Raw genomic sequence first — 20,761 nt, forward strand, 5'->3', positions numbered from 1 at the left:
GGTAAGCCCCGGTCACAGAGTTACCACAACCATGGAGTTTCATATGTGAAGCCCTTTTCTTTTTTTTTTAAATTTCAATTAGAACTAATTTCAAGAGGATTTTAAGAGTAGAGTTTAAAATCAGTAAAAAAACAATTGCTGCCGTGATGGTGTTTTGAGCATTGGTGCAGGGCGTATATTTGGCATTGAGAATATATTAAAAATGATTTTTCTTATTTTTTAATTCTTATATTAAAATCACCTAAGAAATCTAAAAACTATTAATTTTAATTTATTTTTAAATCAAAAACATTCTGAACGCACGCGCTGGGAAAAAAGCACCTGAAGCACGTTGGCTGGGATGGTATACTGGAGAAGCCACGAGGTTCGGAGACAGGTACGGGGGGAGAAGTAGCTTAGGAGAAACGGAGTGGGCAGACAGGGGGGGAGAGAGAGAGAGAGAGAGTATACTGAAATGAATACTACTGATGCTATATATGAAGCAAAGTCATAAAAAGGAAGAGATAATTTATTAGCTTTTCAAGGTAGAAGAAGGAAGAAAGAGAAAAGGCAAAAGCTCATGGAGAATGAATGTGATATATCTCTAGATGTTCTAGCATCAAACTAACTTCCTAAGAAAATAAAAATATCCTCCTCCCTTCCTCTTCCATCTCTCTCTTTCTTCTCCGATTTTCCTTTTTTCAATTTGTTTTAGCTCCAACAGGCTCAAATTGAGACATTTTGATGGTGGAATTGTGAGAGAAGGAGGCGGAAATATATAGTACGTTGCAGGGATTTCTTACGACATGGCTGTTGAAGGAGGAGCATTGTCGTTTTCAGTGGCGTCGGTCGTGGAGGATGTGCTGCAACAGCATGGTAATAGACTCAGAGATCTTGATTTGGACTCTAGAAAAGCTGAAGAAGCCGGTACCTTTTATTTCTTCTTTTTGTTTCCTTCTATGTTTCCCTTGCAACAGAATAATTGCTTTCCTCCGAATTGTCTACGAGAAGCGTTAATTTTATTGAGATTTTGCTTATGGTAGCATCAAGAAGGTATGAAGCTGCGGGGTGGTTGAGAAAGATGGTAGGAGTGGTAGCAGGTAAGGATTTGCCAGCAGAGCCATCTGAAGAAGAGTTTAGGCTTGGATTGAGAAGTGGAATCATTCTCTGCAATGCTCTCAATAAGGTTCAACCTGGAGCTGTGCCTAAGGTATATTTTATTTTATTTATACCGCTAGTATTATTACTTTTAATTGATTCTATCTATTGGATGATGGTGATTAATTTAATTAATTATATTTTAGGTTGTGGAGAGTCCATGTGATGCTGCTCTTATACCTGATGGAGCTGCATTATCAGCATTTCAGTACTTTGAAAATGTTAGGAATTTTCTTGTAGCTGTACAAGAAATGGGGATTCCTAATTTTGAGGCATCTGATCTGGAACAAGTATGTATTGCAATTGCAATTGTGATTTTACTATATGCAAAAGATGCTTGGAATTAGATAAGAGCTTCATTTGTCTAACTCTTGTTGTATTTCTAGGGAGGAAAATCTGCAAGGGTTGTGAATACTGTTTTGGCACTGAAATCGTACAATGAGTGGAAACAGACTGGTGGAAATGGGATTTGGAAATTTGGTGGAAATGTAAAACCTACAGTGTCAGCAAAGTCTTTTGTAAGGAAAAACTCGGAACCATTCATGAATTCCTTATCCAGAAACTTGTCAATGAATGAAAAATCTTTCAACACTCTGTCCAGTGATCTTGAAAACTCTAATAAAATGGTTGGTAAGCTTAACTGTTTTAAATTTGAGCTTTTGCTTGCTCCGACAGTTTGAACTTCAGATTTATGTCTTCTAAATTTTTATCTCTTTCCTCGTTTTGTAGCCTGGGTCTGGTTCTTTGAGTATGCTTGTTCGTGCTGTTTTGTTGGATAAGAAGCCTGAAGAAGTTCCAGCAGTAAGAATATACGCACCCACTGCTACTGGTTATTTTATCGGGCATTATTAGAAGCAAATTTGCATTTGCATTATATCAACATTCTGTGAAATCCATACTCAGATTCTGAGGCTGCCAAGCTTCCCCGGTATTGAATGATTGCTTGCTGATATGTTGATCACATTTCCACAATTTCAAAATCTTAATTCCCTAATTTTTTTAGCTCAAATACTAGCACTCCTTAGAATCTGCTGGTACCGCTGATTATATTGCTTCTAACTTCGATTCTACATGTCTTCTGCTTGCAATAGTTAGTCGAATCAGTGCTCAGTAAGGTTGTGGAGGAATTTGAGAATCGCATAGCAAGCCAATATGATATGGTAGGCCAGCCGATCATTGAACACGAATAAGTTTACAGAAGATAATTAGTTCATTTCTAATTGTGCAACTATTTTTTTATCCTACTCTGCTGTAAATTATAGGTAAAGGCAGCTCCTAAAGAAATGACCATCTCTCAGGGCAACAGGTTTTTGCTGAAATCTGCATGTGGTGATAAAAGGGTAAATCTCTTAATCTTCATCCACTGAATAGCAAAAAGCCTCCTAAGTCCAACAGATATTAAGACAATGAAAACATACTACCACTGTGAAGCTTATGATGCTTATAATTGTATGATAATCACTAAAGAGTTTCTTGTCTGTTGCTGAAATCCTGCAGACTGAAGAAAAAAATGTCAGAGTGATGAAGAAAGAGGAATGTTTTCATAAAAACCTAATTGATGATGAAGAATTAAAAAATAAAACGCAGAAACAGCAAATTATCTTTAGTCAACAGCAAAGAGATATCCAGGTACGCCTACTAGTAATTTCTTCTCCATTATTTTCTTTCTTGGATTAACAAAGTATAGTTCTCGTGCTAATTATTCTTTGCTGCAGGAATTAAAAAACACACTCCGTACAACAAAAGCTGGTATGCATTTTATGCAAATGAAATTTCATGAGGAGTTTAACAGTCTTGGTAGGTACTCAAAACAGAAATTTGATTTTTTCGTTTCGTTATCTACAAACTTCTCTTTTTTGGGGTGGGGATGGCCGTGTGGGGAGCAGAGTTGGTTAAGTGTTCTTTCTATCTAAGGTTTGAGTCCATATCTTTTTCTACGTAGGCATGCACATCCATGGTCTAGCTCATGCTGCTTCAGGCTACCATAAGGTTCTTGAAGAAAATCGCAAGCTATATAATCAAGTGCAGGACCTCAAAGGTAAGTTACTGTTGTCCGCAAGGGACTAGGAATCATTTTTTTTCTATATTGTGTACCTATGCCCTTCGTTTTATTTTTGTCCAGGAAGTATTCGGGTATATTGTCGAGTGAGACCATTTTTGTCTGGACAATCAAACTATATGAGCACAGTGGATCACATAGAAGATGGGAATATAACAATTAGCACCGCATCAAAACATGGGAAAGGATGCAAGTCCTTTAGCTTCAATAAAGTATTTGGACCATTGGCTACCCAAGGTCAGTTGGTTCTTAATTTGGAATTTGGTCTGATTAATGCTAATTGACACTACTTTTTACGCTAACTCTCACTGAATTGCAGCCGAGGTCTTCTCTGATATGCAGCCACTAATTCGTTCCGTTCTTGATGGCTACAATGTTTGTATATTTGCATATGGTCAAACAGGATCGGGAAAAACTTACACCATGGTAAAACTAAAGTTAGATACATCTGTGAAAGTAGAAAACTTGTTTTTGCTGTTGTTCATTACTAAAATATGCAAAATTTCTGAACTTCATCATTCATGTTTCCAGACAGGACCCAAAGATCTCACAGATAAAAACCAAGGGGTGAATTATAGGGCATTGGGTGATTTGTTTCTTCTTGCAGAGCAAAGGAAAGACACCTTCTGCTACAATGTTGCTGTACAAATGATAGAGATTTACAATGAGCAAGTCAGGGATCTCCTTGTTACTGATGGAAGTAACAAAAGATATCCTTTACAAAGTTTGTTTTCTGGTTAAGCGCTAGTTAAGAACTGGATTGCATGAGCAGCTACTACTATAGCCAAAACTACTTAATAAGGAAATAAGAAGTCATTCGGACATTTGTATTCTATAGAGGGTTAAGAGTATAATTGTCCATCCTTAATTGTTGACACGTTAGAAATTCGTAACAGCTCTCACACAGGTCTGAATGTACCAGATGCAAACATCATTCCTGTGTCATCAACATGTGATGTTATTGATCTGATGTACCTTGGACATAGGAATCGTGCAGTGGGTGCAACAGCCCTAAATGATCGCAGCAGTCGCTCGCATAGGTGACTTCTTGTTCTTTTGCATATTTCAGTTTGTAATGTCTCCTAGCAGTGCCTTCTAGTGTGGATGACTTGTACTTTATATTTTTGTGAACTGCAGTTGCTTGACTGTCCATGTTCAAGGAAGAGACTTGACATCCGGAACTATTCTCCGTGGCTGTATGCATCTGGTTGATTTGGCTGGGAGTGAGAGAGTAAACAAATCTGAGGTGACAGGAGACAGACTAATAGAAGCAAAGCACATTAACAAATCCCTATCAGCTCTGGGTGATGTCATCGCTTCCCTTGCCCAAAAGAATCCACATGTCCCTTACAGAAATAGCAAACTTACACAACTGCTCCAAGACTCACTTGGTACGGTCGAAGTAAACACATTTTTCAATCTACCGTCTTTGTGTTCCTTTCTCCTCATGAAAATGATTGTGGCTTCGGAATGAAATTCTTCTTTCAGGAGGGCAGGCCAAGACACTGATGTTTGTTCACATTAGCCCCGAGCCTGATGCAGTAGGAGAAACAATAAGTACTTTGAAATTTGCTGAGCGGGTAGCCACGGTGGAACTTGGTGCAGCTCAGGTGAACAAGGACGGTGCAGATGTCAAGGAACTCAAAGAACAAGTATTACTTTCCTTTTCTCCTTTCTGCTTTCGATATAACATTTTTATCTTAATCATTCAACACAGATTAATGTACTCTGTATGAAAATCTTTCATCTCCGTAGATTTCTAGCCTAAAGGCAGCATTAGCGAAGAAAGAGAGAGAACCAGAACACAGAAGAAAAGAAAGTGAATCATCACCATTCAACTCTAACCATCGGCTCGGAGATGCAAATGACAGCAATGCCTCCTTCCGCCAACCCATGGGGGATGTGGGCAACATAGAGGTGAGCCTTGCTTTCCAATCATGATTGGTAAAGATATTTCTTAAATCAAGCGATTAAATTGCAGTTGTTGAGTGAGTGTTGACACCATGGAGACAGCTGAATATTTCACTTTGTTTTATTTGGCATGGAATCTATAACAGCATCAAATATTTGAGTCTTTAGAATTTATAAAATTTATGAGCAAGAAGTTCAACCTTTGAATAACATTGGGGGTTAAATGTATAAAAGATTGTTGATCATCGAAAGTAAGGCTTCCTCTACTTTTCTCTATGATTGATTCCCTTCCCTTTCTTCTCATTCAGTTAATTTGGTTCCTATAAATTGATGTGCTGCTGCTTCAGGTTCACACAAAGTCTGCTCCGAGACAGAAGAGACAAAGCTTCGATCTTGATGAGATATTAGCAAACTCGCCTCCCTGGCCTCCGGTCATTAGCCCTGGTCAAAAGTACCCGGAGGATGAGAAGGAAATGGGCTCGGGCGAGTGGGTAGATAAGGTCATGGTGAACAAGCAAGATGCTGTAAACAGAGTAGAAAAGTCTCTAGGATGTTGGGATGCAGAAAATGGCAATTTGCCTGATGCCTTTTACCAGAAGTATCTTTCAGACTCCTCAAAAATTTACCCAGAACAATCCTATAATATGTTTGCGGGTAACAACCAGATCAACCTTGCTAATAATGACGACATGGACGATATTGATGCTGCCACCAGTGATTCATCAGAACCTGATTTGCTCTGGCAATTCAATCAGTCCAAGTTCACCGGTATAACAAATGGGATTGATTCAAAAACTAGCAAAGCAATTTCAAAAGCAGCCAGGAATCCAGAGTTGAGGTACTGTAGATGTGATTTGGTGCTGGTCAAATCCTATCTATTAATTCATTTTCGCAAGTTTCTCTTACAAGTTTCAACTTTTGCAGCAAGAACTTAAATCCCTCGCTAGGCCCTTCACCGTCACGAAAGTCAGGAAATGGAGTTGGAGTTCCCCCGCAACAGAATAGAAGGCAGGCCGCTCCAGTTGACGGGAAACGCAAGAATGCAAGTAGGAAGTAGGAAAGTTAGCCGTGCTGAGGGGGGAATTGCAGATTGTTTTTCCTTGTATATTTCTTTGATTTTTTTTTTCCCCTGAGCGAAGAAGGAAGGTTTTAATTTTTTCCTCTGTATTGTTTATAATATAGTTAATGCAGCAATAATTCCAGTTGCTTGTTGCCATCCTTCGGCGAGCCCACCAGATGTGTGTCCTGCTGACCTGCTTGGATTTGATGAGAGATCTTTTCTTTTTTTTCTTTTTTCTTTTGTTTTTTTTATTCTATATCACCACAGATATTCTTCATGTGAAATATTGTGAGCTCAGAATCGATTTCAGTGATAAGAATTTTCATTCTAAGATTAAAGGTTTTTTTAGATCAACTGGATTTTAGTGATTATCTCTGCAGATGGCATACAGAATGAGGAACTGCAATCCATGTGCGCGTTCTTCAGTGAGAAACTAGGAATGGTAAGAACTGCAATCCTGACACAAAAGGATGGTCCGGTAACATCTCAGCAGTCAATCGATCTGAACACAGGTTTCCATCCCTTCAAGAAATCTCTCCCGTCCTTGGAGATCTGAGGAGGGATTTCAGGCAACTCGTCACCAATCTTTCTCAGGAGTTCTTCAATAGTGGCCTCAGGCTTCAAATCCCAGACTGGCTTCCCTGTAAGCATCCCGAAAACTATGCATCCAAGAGCCCATATGTCAGAGGGAGCCTCTTGGACATGATCAACCACGGACTCCGGTGCCGTAAACAAAGCAGTCCCTCTGAGATAACGATCGGGCTTCCTTTTCTTATTCAGACCAAAATCCCCAATCTCTGGCACAAATTCAGTGCCATTGCCACCCCTTCTACTTGACACGAGTAGAATATTATCAGGCTTCAAACTCACAATGCACATAACCATGTCTATGAATATAATCAACACCCAACACCATTAGATTTCTATGAATATAATCAAATCACAATGCAACCATGTCTATGAATATATGAATATTTCCTTTGGAAAATATTTTTAATTGATTTTTTTTTTTCAGATTTCATTCTCAAATATTAAATTAGTTGAAAATTGAGTTTTTTTATTGAACAAAAGTCTAGAATTTTAACAAGTTGCGAGTTTGGATGATTAATCTGGGTCTAGGATATTCGCACGAGTTTTCTTGATTTTCCTCTTTTTTTTAAACTCGTATTTTTAATCAAGCCCGAGTTTAGTTAAAACTCAATCAAGGCTCATCCAAGAAGAGAATAAAAAAAAATAGATAAATTGTACAACTAAATTAACACATTGTGGTCATATGCCCATTACCCATTACAATATGTCTTCATCTTTTCATTTTACTCCCTGAATGTTTTTTAACAATTTAATCATTTGACAATCCATCATTTCACATTTAAACTAGGGTTAGGAAAATGTTAAAAATGATGATGACTTGAATTTATTTTTTTTAACCAGATCACGATTTGAATTAGACGATTAATTCGCTTTTAGCTTGTTGAGTTGAACAAGTCACTCAATTTTTTTTCATTTATTAATATATATGGTGGTTGATTAATTTGATCTGATACACTAATCAAGTTTTTAACCCTCATTTCAAATATTTTATCGTGTGCAACGCTTGTATTTTTAATATAATAATTGGATTTTTATCTAACTTGCAGTAAAGCACATGTTGCGAGCTTAGTATTATCTCAAGACTATTAGGTGAACAATTTCTCAGTTTTATTATTAAAAAATAAATTTAGTATTTTTCTTGAGCTTTGATATTGGAGATGGTTGTAAAATAATATAACACCGTTTGGGAACGCGGTGCAAACCGCGTTCCTAAAAAATTTAATTTTTTTTTTGCTAAAATTTAATATGTTTTGGATCGTTTTGATGTGCTGATGTCAAAAATAATTTTTAAAAAATAAAAAAACATTATTGGCATGCATTTCAGCACGAAAAGTTATTTGAAAAGCAACCGCAACCACACTGCCAAACAAGAGGGTTTGGGAGTGTGGTAGCGGTTGCTTTTCAAAGTGTTTTTTGCTTAGAAAAACATCAAAATAATATTATTTTTTTTTATTTTTAACATCAACACATCAAAACGATACAAAAATATAAAAAATTAATTTAAAACAAAAAAATTAAATTTTGATAAAAAGCAAGTTGATATTTACTCTCAAACTACCTCTTAATTGAAAAATAATTTTTCAATAACACCTTTAAAAACACTATTTTTTATACACTATTTTTATTTTTTACAATTTTTAATGATAACATTTTCTTGAAAAAAAAATTTGTTGATTTTTATTTATTTTATACAAACAAATTCATGTTGATGCAGGAAATAACTCGAAAAGTTTTATTAGGAATAAAACCTTTGACAAAAAAGAAGAAGAAGAACGCATAACATGCTTGGCCTAGACTTATTTTTAGAGCTTTAAAAAAAACCGAACATTATATCTTTTTAAGTGGCCTCATAAACCCAAAACCATTGGGTCAACTCAAGACTCGATTAACCTAGAGTTTGGATTGGCCCAACTTGAAAAAAAATAGAGGAATAATTAACTTGGTCTAATCCAATAAAAAAATCAAGTTGACTTGTGAACCGATAAAAAAAACCATTAACTTTTATTTAAGAAAATATGATTTTTTTTTTCTAAAATCAACCCAAGTTTAATCCTCCTAATTCATGATCTAAGAAGGTGTTTGGTATTGAGGTTGAGTCTGCTTTACATCAAAATTTAATTTTTTTTTACTTTAAATTAATTGTTTTCAATGTTTTTGAATTGTTTTGATATGCTGAGTTAAAAATGCATTTTAAAAAAAATATTTTAATATATTTTCAAACGAAATTTTTTAAAAAAAGCAACATCTACCTCACTATCAAAGACTTCTAAATCTTGCTACGATTATGGTTTTAAAACTACATGTCATCACATGTTCAAAAGTTAGGTGTTCTGTAGAATATGCTCATTTCAAAAGGTTTCTTTGGAGGTAGATTGGCAGCAGATGCTATAAGAAAACTGTTTCCAAACATCAACAAACATACAAAAATTAGCAATAACATAATTAGTTACAAAACGAAGAACAACATACATATATTGAGCTTTTAACAAAAAAAATCTAATAAATTCAAGCAAGTTCAACTTAAATAATCAGCCAAACTAATATCATAGTTATTAAACTCGGACCAGCCCGGCAGATCGATCTGGGACCCAGTTGACCCAGTGGTTAGACCAATCCGGGTAAGGTAAAAAACCGATGAGAGCAAAAAAAATAATCAAACTCGGTCGACTCGTGGCCCAAGCAACCTAGGGAACCCGGGTGAGACCCGACTTATATATATATATATTAATTTTATTTAACACGATGCCTAACAACAAAGGAAAGTTAAAGTTTTTGTCCTAATTTCTTTCTTTGAACAATAAAGAGATCTATTAACACCCAAAAGCTAAATTGCTTTGTTTTCTAATAGAGAGTTCATCGGAGAAATTGGTGCTATTTCTAGTTAGTGCTACTTCTAGTTGGTGCTACTTCTACAAGTGTTCTATCTCTCCTACATTGATATTATGTCCAACACATCTAGAATTTGAGTATAGATATAGTATTTGAGTAAATTTTTAAATATAGATATTATGTTCGAGCTAAATTCTTTGCTCATATGATTTTCACATCTAGAATTTCAAATATAGATATAGTATTTGAGCAAACTTTCAACCATAGATGGTGATGAGATTTTCTTTCTAGTTGCATTAATTAGTGTTCTGCTATTTGTTAAAAGCAATGAAAAAGTAATTTTTATCTATATTTTTTCATTTAAAGTAATTATTAAACTCAGAAACATGAATTGATAGATATAGAATAGATGCATGTCCAGTGCTATTAGCTACTGGCCATGATTGGGAAATAATTTTATGTATGGTCAATTATTACCCCAACAAATGTTTTTTTTAATAATAGAGGACACTTAATTTAATAAATTATGATTTGCTTATTAGAAATCTGGATATGATGTGTCTTATTTTTTCTATGCAAGCTAGTGGTTTATTCAGTCAACAAGAAAGTTCATGACTGAATTTGCTAATATATTTTGTTAGGTAGAGGCTATCTTTCTTTCATTTTCATAACAGATTTATAGATACACAAAAGATGCTTTCTTGCACTTAATGGTTTTAACAACTTTTTCTTGTCTTTGAGGGTTAATTGGCCCTACTGAATCCTTAAATGTTACAAAACTGATTAACTTACCTATCATAATAAGCATAAGATGAAGTGATGAACTTATACATTTTTAATAAGGCAATCTACTACAATCAACAAAGCAATGGATATCACAATGAGCATCATATATGTTTATGTTATATTTGGTGAATGCAGTATAACATGTTAATCATTTTTTTTTTCCAAGAGGGAAGAAATCTCAGGACAATTTGTTCAATCTCTGAGATAGACCCTCTTATAGTAGAGGGTTAAAAAAAAGCATGCACCAACTTCTTGAGCCTTGAATGATATGCCCTTTGATGAAAGAACAGGGCCTTTAGTCCTATCATTTTTTCTTCACTTGTTGGATATGTAGGCTTGAACAAATGCGCATGAGTCACTTAAACAATTCTTGCTGCTTCAAAACTAGAAATCATCACACAAGAACATCCCAATATTATGACATAACTTTCTTTGTTGCTATTTGCTTGTATATGAACAAATTAGTTTTGCCAAATGAGATGGGCTAGCAAGCAATAATGGTTTTTAACTTAAGTTTGATTTGGTTTATTCCACTTCAACTGCCTAATCATCTTAACCTTCAATTTCAATGTCAATGTCAAGTGGTATAAGAGGAAAAACAGATTTGGCATAGGGTCATTGCAAAGAAGCTCCTAAACTTAGTGTGGGATGTAAAAAAAACAAATTAGTATGTTTATATTGTGCCAAAGTTTTTGCAGGTAAAGACATTAATCAATTCAAACAACATTTAGCTAGAACTAAATGAGAAGTGGAATAATGCTGCAAATATCCTCCGGATGTTCGTCATCAAATGTTTTTAAATCTTCAGGGGAATGTTGAAAAGAAAAGGAAAGCTAGAGAAATGACAGTAGATTTCAATCCATAAGTGTTAAATAAAAAGAGCATAAAGAAATGATAATTAGACAATTAGACGATGATGATAAAGGTGGTGGTGATGATGATGATGATAAGAAACAGATATTACCACCAAAGGATGCCAAAAAAAGAAAAAAGAAAAATCATTGGTGTTGTTAAATAATTGACTGCAAGTTATGGAAAATAGAAAGAAAATGCAACATTAGGGGCATATTTTATTCCAAAAACAACTCATGATGTTAAAAAGGTCTCTCCAAAGTTGTTGGAAAAACAAAGAAGTTATCGAACAGTGTGATCTTGTTATAGCAAAATGGATGATTGATGCATGTGTGTCATTCAATGTTGTTAACTCTATTTACCGTTAGCATGTTATAAATGGTATAATAGCTATGAGTCCTAGTTATAAAGGACCAAATTTTCATGTTCTTCATTGTTATTACCTGACAAAGACGGTTGATGAAATGAAGATTTATGTTGAGAGTTATCGAGAAACTTGGAAGAAGACTAGTTGCACATTGATGGTTGATGGATTGACAAATCAAAAGAAGAGAACTTTAATTAATTTCTTATTATATTGTCCTCAAGAAAAAAAAATTTTAAAACAGTGGATGCATCAAATGCCTCAAAGACTATTGTGTTGTTGCATAAGTTGTTTAGAGAGGTTATTTTATTTGTTGGGCCTGAAAATATCATGCATATGGTGATTAATAATACTTCTAATTATGTTGTTGCTAGCAAGTTATTGGTGGAAGAATTTCCTTCAATATTTTGGTCTCCTTATGCTGCTTATTGCATCAATCTCATACTCCAAGATGTTGGTAAGCTACAATCAGTTTGTTTTGTTATTAATCATGCTTCTAGTATTACAAAGTATAATTATAATCATTATTTGTATTTGATGAGGAAGTTCACTAGAAGGAAAGAAATACTTCGATCAGCTCCTACTCGCTTTGCTACTAATTTCATTGTTTTGCAAAGCATTTTAGTACACAAAGATAATTTGAGAACTATGGTGACATCTAGAGAATGGGTCTCTCTGTTTATGCTAAAGATAGTGAAGGAAAAAGATTTGTTGATAGTGTGTTGAACTCTATGTTTTGGGAAGAATGTGCATTAATTTTACGAATAACCGAACCATTAGTTCGAGTTCTACAAATTGTTGATAATGATGATAGACCTGCTATGGGATGTTTATATGAGGCTATCCATTCTGCAAAGGAAAAAATGTTGAGGATATTTCAAAAGAGAAGGATTAAGGTGCAAGCTTTCCTAGACATCATTAACAATAGATGGGATGGATAGTTGTATAGGAAGCTTTATGCAGCGGGATTTTAGTTGAATCCTCGGTTTCAATATGATGTTAATCTAATGGATAGATATACAAACACCATTTCCAGACTTCTAGATGTTGTTAAGAAGTATGCAAATAATGCAATTTTGTTAAGCAAGCTTACACGTGAAATGAAGTTGTTTAGGAATACAAAACATGACTTTAGTAGAGTATCCGCAAGAACTGATCGCACCCTTTTACCTCAAGGTATATTATTATTTTCATATTCAAAATAATTTAAAAATATTGTCTTTACATAATCTTACTTATTAATTTTGTATATAGATGAATGATGGGTGATGTATGGAACTTGTGCTCCAAATCTTCAAAAGCTAGCTATACAAGTTTTACTTCAAACTTGTAGTTCTTCATAATACGAGAGGAATTGGGATATTTTTTAGCACATCCACTTTAAGAAGAGAAACCGATTGGAGCATCACAAACTTAATGACCTCATTTACGTCTACTATAATTTGAGATTAAAACAAAAGTATTTTCTTTTCTCTAATTCTTCACAAGTTATTTATATTATTAAGTAACATCATTAATACTTATATTGTGTACCTTAAGTTTGATTTTGTAGAAATTATTGGAAATGACGGAATTATGACCCAATTAATTTTGAGGTATTTTTTTACATTGAAAATTGGGTAGCAGAAGATAATCCTTCATCTTTGACAGCCAAAAAAGTAAACATCTTTCAACGTGATTTATCAACCATGACTATTCAAAATACTTTAAATGAAGGTAATGGAAGATTTGATCTTTTAGTTATAACTTTGTTTGAAAATAAATTATTGTTTAACATGCAATGTTTATTGGTTAATTATGTTTCAATTGTAGATTTGATAAATATAAATAAGATTGAAGATGACTTGATAATGAAGATATACAGGAGCATGATGATGTTTCGATAGGCATTAATGATGTTGGCTCAATCCCATTGGCATTTGATTCAAATTTTGCTCCTATAGACACCAAAGAACTCAATGTCTACATTCAACCTGTTGTAACCCATTTTTTGGGTCCCCGCACAAAAATAAAAATAAATATATAAATATATAGCTGGAAGAAATTAGAAAAATAATAGGAGGTTGGAGCGCTCAGAAAAGGATCAGAAAATTGATTGAGGAGGTTCAAAAATACAAGGATTGAAATTTTTTACAGTATATACTTGAATGATGAGAGCCTTGTGGGAAAAGAAAATTTAATTTGAAGAGAAAAGTCCAAAATTGGATGTTTATGGACTTAATTGGATTTTATTGAAGGTTTAATTGAATTTATAGAGGGTTTGATTACAAGAAAAATTGATTTTTAAGTCAATTTGAGCTTTAATTGGAAGAAATTAAAGTTCTGGGGTCAAATTATAATTTTTGAGAGTTGATTTGGTTAAATCAGGGGCTTAATTGCATAAATATTAAAGTTTAATGGCCAATTAGGGACTTAATTAAGAAAATCCGAAACCAAGGACCAAATTGGAAAAGGCGCGTAAATATAGGGACAGTAATTAACAAAATCAGGGGCCAAATTGAAGAAATTGAAAGTTTATTGATCAATTGAGGGTCCAATTGCATAAATCAGAGGCCAAGGACTGAAGTGAAAAACGCGGCCAACTATAGGGGCGGAGACGGAAATTGAAAGGGATGCAATTGAAATAAACAAAAGATAATTGAGGAGTGATTTGAAATTTGACGCATTCTGGCGCCTTGTTTTATTTAAATGAAACGGCGCGTTTTGTCCAAAACGACGCCGTTTCATGTTAAAAAAAAAATACCAGAACAGTGTCGTTTTGAACGACACTGTTCCTCTTTCTTCTTCCCCTGAACGTGCAGCAGGGGAAGAATGAAAAGTTTTGCTTTTTTTTTTTTTTGCCTCTCTCTCACGCCATATGCCTGCCAAAACCGACCCCCCATGCACCCTCATGATGGAAAAAACCAAGGGAGCCGCGCCCTGCCAGCCCCACCCATTGGCCAGCCAACCCGGTGTTGTGGCAGGGCAGCAAAGCCCTGCTCCCCAGGCGCTGCTATAGGGTGGCAATAGGGACGCCCCCGCTCCCTTTTGCCCTATAAATACTCCACCACAACGCCAGCACGCGAAAAAAAGGAGAGGGAGAAAAAGGGGGTGAGGTAGAGAGAATTAACAAAGGAAAAGAGAGAAGGGGCACGAACCGAAGAGAGGAAAACGGACCAAAAAGGAAAGAATCGGGGAAGACACAAACGGGGGAGGGACTGTGAGGTTTAGAGGAAAGGGAAAGCAAACCAAAAAAAGAAAACAAAACAGACCGAGAGCGACAGTGAGAGGTAAAGGAGAGTGGACCGTGAGAGTTAAGAAAAACGATACTGACTCTGGACGAGGTCAGGTTTTGGAAAGAAACACCATCTAAATCCGAACAAAAAGGGAAAGGAAACGCAGCAGAAGAAGAGAAGGAGAACGGAAGAGAAGGGAAGAACAGAAGCCTTTTTTTCCACTGCCTGAAGCAGTAACATTACTGTTTGGAGCCGCCGCCCGTGAGCCACAACCCCGCCACCGGCCTCCACCGCAGCACCGCCAGCGAAGCAGCCAGACCAGCAACGCACCACCTCCTCCACGCCAGGTAACTTTTCTCCCCCCTAATTGTTTGCACTTTCGTTGTTTTTCCACAGCGTTCTGCATGCAGGAGGGGAGGGGGAAAATAATTCCCCCCTGATGTTATGTTGCCGGGCCAGGCTGATTCTGGCCCGGCATTGTAGGTTTTTCCTTCTCTGGGCCAGACTGGTTCTGGCCCAGCCTTGTGTTTGTGGGCCAGAATCACTGATGTCTGGGCCAGGTCCGGCCCAGACGAAAAATAGAAGACTTTGTTGGGCCAAGATCGGCCCAACCCTTTTTGGGCTGAGTCCGGCCCAGTTAGTTGGGTCGGCCCAGCCCGGCCCACCTAATATTATATATTATTTATTATAATGTTTTTATATTATTTATATATAGATATATATCAAAAAAAAAAAGAATTCTGAAAAATCCTTAAAAATATTGTTGATTTTCCTACATATTTTTATCAAAATGGCTTAATATTGGCTTGTATTTTTATATCGTAAAGATACAAATCCAGTATTAAAATACCCGATTTTCGTCAAAAACATCGAAAAATTGTAAATAAAAAATGTTTTGCTTTCAAAAAAATCTGAAAGATCCTAAAAAATGTTGTTGATTTTCCTGCATATTTTCATCAAAATGGCCTAATATTGGTTTGTATTTTTATACCGTAAAGATACAAATCCAGTATTAAAATACCCGATTTTCGTCAAGACATCAAAAATATAAAATATATAAAATAAAAAAAAAATGTTTTGTTTTCATGCATACGGCCTAGTCTCTCCAAAATTAACAAAAAAAAAATCATCACATCATATTTTCATATAACAAAAAAGATATATATGTATTAGCATGCACTTTGGTTTTAACAACAAGTTTGTTAGAACCACGAGAACTAGGCCAATATTTCAAAAATTCTAAAAAAATCTTTTTGTCTTCCTTTAGTATTGGGAATTACGAATTTATACGTAAAGCGTATTCCTGATATTAATATATATATTTTTCCTATAGACGTTAGAACGGTTAGGTTTTTAGTCGATAAGATAATTACCCGATAAGATAAGATCCTCCTTACTAAGGAGGACTTTTCTTAAACCATAGACAGACCAACAACTAGAAATACGATAACACCTTAGCTTTTTATCAGACAATCAAACAATGCAGCTTACCTTAGGTAAGGCGTATTTGGAGTGTTAATACCTTCCCATTATGCAACCAGTCCCCGTACCCGATCTCTGAGACCAGTTAGGGTTCCTAGTGACCAAAATTCTAGGTGGCGACTCCCATTCCATTTTCGACCAATAGACGACAAGAATTTCTTGTCTCCCCATATTTGCCAAATAAGTTTACATTTTAGATTTAAAGTGGGAATGATATATATTCGCCGCGACGCCGCACCCGTGCGACACAACCAATGTAAAGATGTTGTTGTATTAGAAAAAAGTGTGGTCATTCCAATGAAATCTTGTACTTTACCGTTTTTTTTTTTTTTAATTCTACTAGTGTTAAGTGTTCAACATATTCTAAAATCTTTTGCTTTCTTTATATAGTTAAGGATATTGATTTATGGATTCTAATGCAAAGTGAAGTTAGGATGTTGATTTAGGGATTGTAATGCAAACTGGAGTTTGAATGTTGTCACCTTATATCTATTATGTAAATTATTTATCTTTAGAACAACTTGTTATTTTATTATCCTTATCTTTAATATCTTTAAATTATGTTAAATGTTTGTTTATTTGAAGACATCACTAATTAATTATGCTAGTATATATGTTAATATGATATTTTCTTTTATGCTAGGTAAATTTTATGTCAAAACAACCATATTAATGTGTGTCTTGGTTCTTGATCTGGGTTGACCCACCAAACCCATAACCCGGACATTTTACTGGGCTGACTACTAGATTGGGTTTCATAACTATGCCTAACATAATTATGAAAATATTATTGTTATCCATTTCCCCAGGAGGTCATGACAACCGTTAGCAACACCACCAATTGACCACTAGATCATATTATTGCCATTTTGAGCCATTTCACGACCCAAGTCAGCATAATTTAAACCTCAAAATATTAGTAAATCCAAACTAAAAAAAATCAAGATGGAATTGAGATGGATATTAGATTCATTCTCAATATTTCTCTAGAAAAAAACCATTATAAGGTTGTCATTGCTAAAAATATCTAAATTTAGTATGGCCATCGTTTTAGGCTTTCTATGTCAAGTTATTTGATGGATGATCATCATAACCACTATTAATCGACTCTGTTTGGTATTGCAAACGCAGTTACTTTCAAAATATTTATTTTAATATGAAAATATATTAAAATAATATTTTTTATTTTAAAAAATTAATGTTAACATTAGCACATCATTCCATAATGGAATAACCTTGTCTGTCTTATACTTTATTTACATTGATTGAATTTATTTATTATACAACGCCTACGGTGTTTTTTTTTTTAATTCCTACGATAGTTGGGCCCAAGCATAAGATTTTTTCTAAATTAACATTACTATTTTTTAGTATATTTTTCCTTTCTCAAAGAATTTCTTAAATTGCCTCCAAAAATCTAAAGCACTTATTAACATTTATGTCTTGTTTTTTTAGTTTTACATTTCAACCGTCTGATCGATATGGGAGGGATCTTAATTTTGAAGAGGTAACATTGTCTAGTCAAATTTAAGAAAACATATAATAAATCCAAAGCTCTTTATTTTTATCCAATATTCTTCATGTCCATATAATTATTCACAAGAGACCTTTTCCATCTCCAATATCCAAAGCTCTTTATTTTTATCCAATATTCTTCATGTGCCATGGACCGCCGCACATAAATTTACCTTGCGTTGAATTAGCAGTGTTTGGGAATGCAGGTAAAATCATGTTTTTTAAAATTTAATTTTTTTATATTTTAAAATTATTTTAATGTTTTAATATTAAAAATATTTTTTAAAAAATAAAAAAATATTATTTTTATACATTTCAAAATAAAAAATATTTTAAACTATAATAGTTATCACATTCTCAAATATCAAGCGAACACTCTGTGTTGGTGGACTGCATTCCAAATATCACTTTTATTTGTTTACACGGTTGCGGTAGCGTTTAAAACAAACCGTAGATTTAGACTGTTTGGTAATGATAAAACATAATTCATTAGTCATGTGGGACCCATGTAAATTTTACTAAAACCGCAGGTTTGTGGAAAGCAGCTGAGACTCTGGACAATGCCTCTTGTTCTTCCTTTAGTTTTTTTTTTCTCTGATTCTTTCTATTATGTTGCTTTTTTTTTGTTCTGGTTTGTCCTCTCTCTCTCTCTCTCTACTGGTTTCGGTTCTCTATTTTTTCTTCTTCTTTGTCTGTGTTTGTTCGCTTATGTTTCTTTTCTGATCTATTGTTCAAAGGGGGAGGGTCGAGGGGGCTGGTATACTTGGAGGCAAAGCTGGTGCTTGTGCGTTGGCTAGCAAGTGCTTTCCTCTCTCTGTTTCTGTTTTTCCTTCGCTTACTCTCCGATCTTCCTTCCCTGGGTCTTTTTTTTTCCTTTGTTCTCTTGTGTTTGCTCATCTTCCGTTTCGCCTTCTGTGTGTCCACTTTGTGTATGTCCCCTGTTCTTGTTTTTGTTCGTCCTCTGTTTATCCCCGGGGTCCTTTCTGTTTTCTTTCCCTTTATTTTCGTTCTTCACGTGGCCTCCCCCCGCTTGTCGTGACCTTTCTCTGGCTTTTATAAGGACAGAGAATGCCATGCGTTCGTGCCTCGGTAATGGCATGCATCGTGGGGGCAAGAAGGATGTTACCACGATCTACTGCCGTTCCCGCTGAATCGGGATGAAAGAGATGAACAGTTTGCTTTGACACGGCGCCGTTTTGAGCTGAGGCGGTCATTCTTCAATTTGGCCACTGGAATTATGATATCTTGCAATCAGACCCTTATTCATGGAAAAAAAAATTAATTTGGCCCCCGGATCAATTTCTATTTCTATTTTTATTTTTATTTGTAATTGTGTTTTATTCAAAAAACTTAGAAAAAGATCGGTTGATGATGTAGCATTTATAGAATTTGATCGCAATTTCAATTTTGTTCCTGATGATATTTTACCTGATGTTGTTGCGCGCTTAAGAAACCAAGAAAACTGTAGTCCTTGTCGGATGGATTTCTTACGTAATGAAATTGTAGATAGTTTAATGGAACAATAAAAAAAACATTTGATATAAGTATTATTTATTTCATGATGTAATAGCAATAGTTAAATCTACAATATTTAAATTAAAAACCATCAATATATATATATATATATATATATATATATATATATATATATATATAATTTAATTATTTTATAACTTCAATTTGAAAAGCATTCTTTTAACCAAACATATTAAATTACTTTTTGTTCAACCTCAATTTCAACCACAATTTTAACCAAACATATATAAATACAAAATCAACTTCAACTAAAAGTACTTTTTGTAAAACAACTTTTTTTAAATCACAACCACAAAAGCTACCACAATACCAAACAGACTCGGGTCTCTCGTACCTTTCAGTTTTTTTTCTCCTTACCACAACACAAAACTTTTTGCCAGAAACTCAACTTTTTGCCTACTTAAGTTGCCAGAAACTAATTTTACGGTATCATCAAACTTGTTTATTTTTTTTTTAAAAAAAAACAATGTTTAAATTTAATAAAATAAGTTAAAAAAAATATATAAATGGATAGATTATATAAAAAAAAAGTTGTAAATGTTAATTGATTAAAAAATAGGAGGAGATTTTACGGATTCACAAAATACTATTAACTATAATAATGTTTTTTTATTTATTTGTGTTTTTTTTCTAGTTTATGTTTTTTTTTTCAATTTGTTTTTTATCTTTTAATATTAATTTTATTGAGAATTGAGTTTCATAATCTTTTTTAATTTTCTTTTTATGGGGTTATTTCAATTTCATGACCCGGATCACAGGTTTAACGAGTTAACTTGATTGACTCGATTTTTTTAATTGACTTTTTTTTTCTCAATTTCATCATTCAACATTAATTTGATTGACAATTAGACTTTGTGATTTATTTTTGTTTGCTTTATATGAGTTTATCTCAGTCTCATAACTCGTATCACAAGTTTGGCGGGTTAACCTAAGTTCACATGAGTCGTATTCTGCATCCTTTTGTTAATTAATTTTTTTTTCAATTTCATCTTTCAACACTTGGTTAACAAAGAACTAAAAGAGAATGAGATTTTACAATACCACTCCTCACAAAATACTATTCACTATAATAGTGTTTTTTTTTTCAATTTCAATTTTTTTTTCATTATTCAATATTAGATATATTGGAGATTGGACTTTATAATATTTTTTAATTTTCTTCTTATGAGGTTATTTCAGTCTCATGACTTAGACTATGGGTTTAACGAGTTAACTCAGTTGTCTTAAGTTTTTTTTTTCTTTTTTGTAATTGACTTTTTTTTCTCAATTTCATCATTCAATGTCAAATTGATTGAGAATTAGGCTTTATAGTTTATTTTGGTTTGCTTTCTATCAAGTTATATTTGCCTCATGACTCAGGTGACATGGTTAATGGGTTAACCTGAGTTAACTCAGGTCGTTTTGTATCCTTTTTTAATTGATTT

General features: G+C 34.2%; 1 protein-coding gene across 1 annotated transcript; it reads left to right on the forward strand.

Moving 5' to 3' along the window:
- Positions 1 to 505: 505 nt before the first annotated feature.
- Positions 506 to 6,505, forward strand: LOC7478854 (kinesin-like protein KIN-14I). Its single transcript, XM_024595837.2, has 19 exons — positions 506 to 906; positions 1,023 to 1,189; positions 1,284 to 1,427; positions 1,524 to 1,763; positions 1,867 to 1,938; positions 2,229 to 2,297; positions 2,400 to 2,477; positions 2,635 to 2,766; positions 2,853 to 2,934; positions 3,080 to 3,175; positions 3,260 to 3,433; positions 3,516 to 3,622; positions 3,728 to 3,906; positions 4,075 to 4,236; positions 4,334 to 4,587; positions 4,685 to 4,848; positions 4,952 to 5,113; positions 5,455 to 5,945; positions 6,032 to 6,505. Exons 1-19 carry the CDS (start codon positions 786 to 788, stop codon positions 6,162 to 6,164), a joined length of 3,027 nt encoding a protein of 1,008 aa, XP_024451605.1. The 5' UTR covers positions 506 to 785; the 3' UTR covers positions 6,165 to 6,505.
- The last annotated feature ends 14,256 nt before the right edge of the window (positions 6,506 to 20,761 follow it).

This window comes from Populus trichocarpa, chromosome 2, assembly GCF_000002775.5.
Source record: "Populus trichocarpa isolate Nisqually-1 chromosome 2, P.trichocarpa_v4.1, whole genome shotgun sequence".
NCBI classification, from domain to species: domain Eukaryota; kingdom Viridiplantae; phylum Streptophyta; class Magnoliopsida; order Malpighiales; family Salicaceae; genus Populus; species Populus trichocarpa.

Excerpts from the sequence above, each read along its gene's own strand:
- LOC7478854 (XM_024595837.2), top strand. The coding sequence starts at position 786 with ATGGCTGTTGAAGGAGGAGCATTGTCGTTTTCAGTGGCGTCGGTCGTG. Across the intron at positions 4,588-4,684 it reads ACTGCTCCAAGACTCACTTG|GAGGGCAGGCCAAGACACTG; the intron begins GTACGGTCGAAG and ends TTCTTCTTTCAG. Across the intron at positions 5,114-5,454 it reads GGGATGTGGGCAACATAGAG|GTTCACACAAAGTCTGCTCC; the intron begins GTGAGCCTTGCT and ends CTGCTGCTTCAG.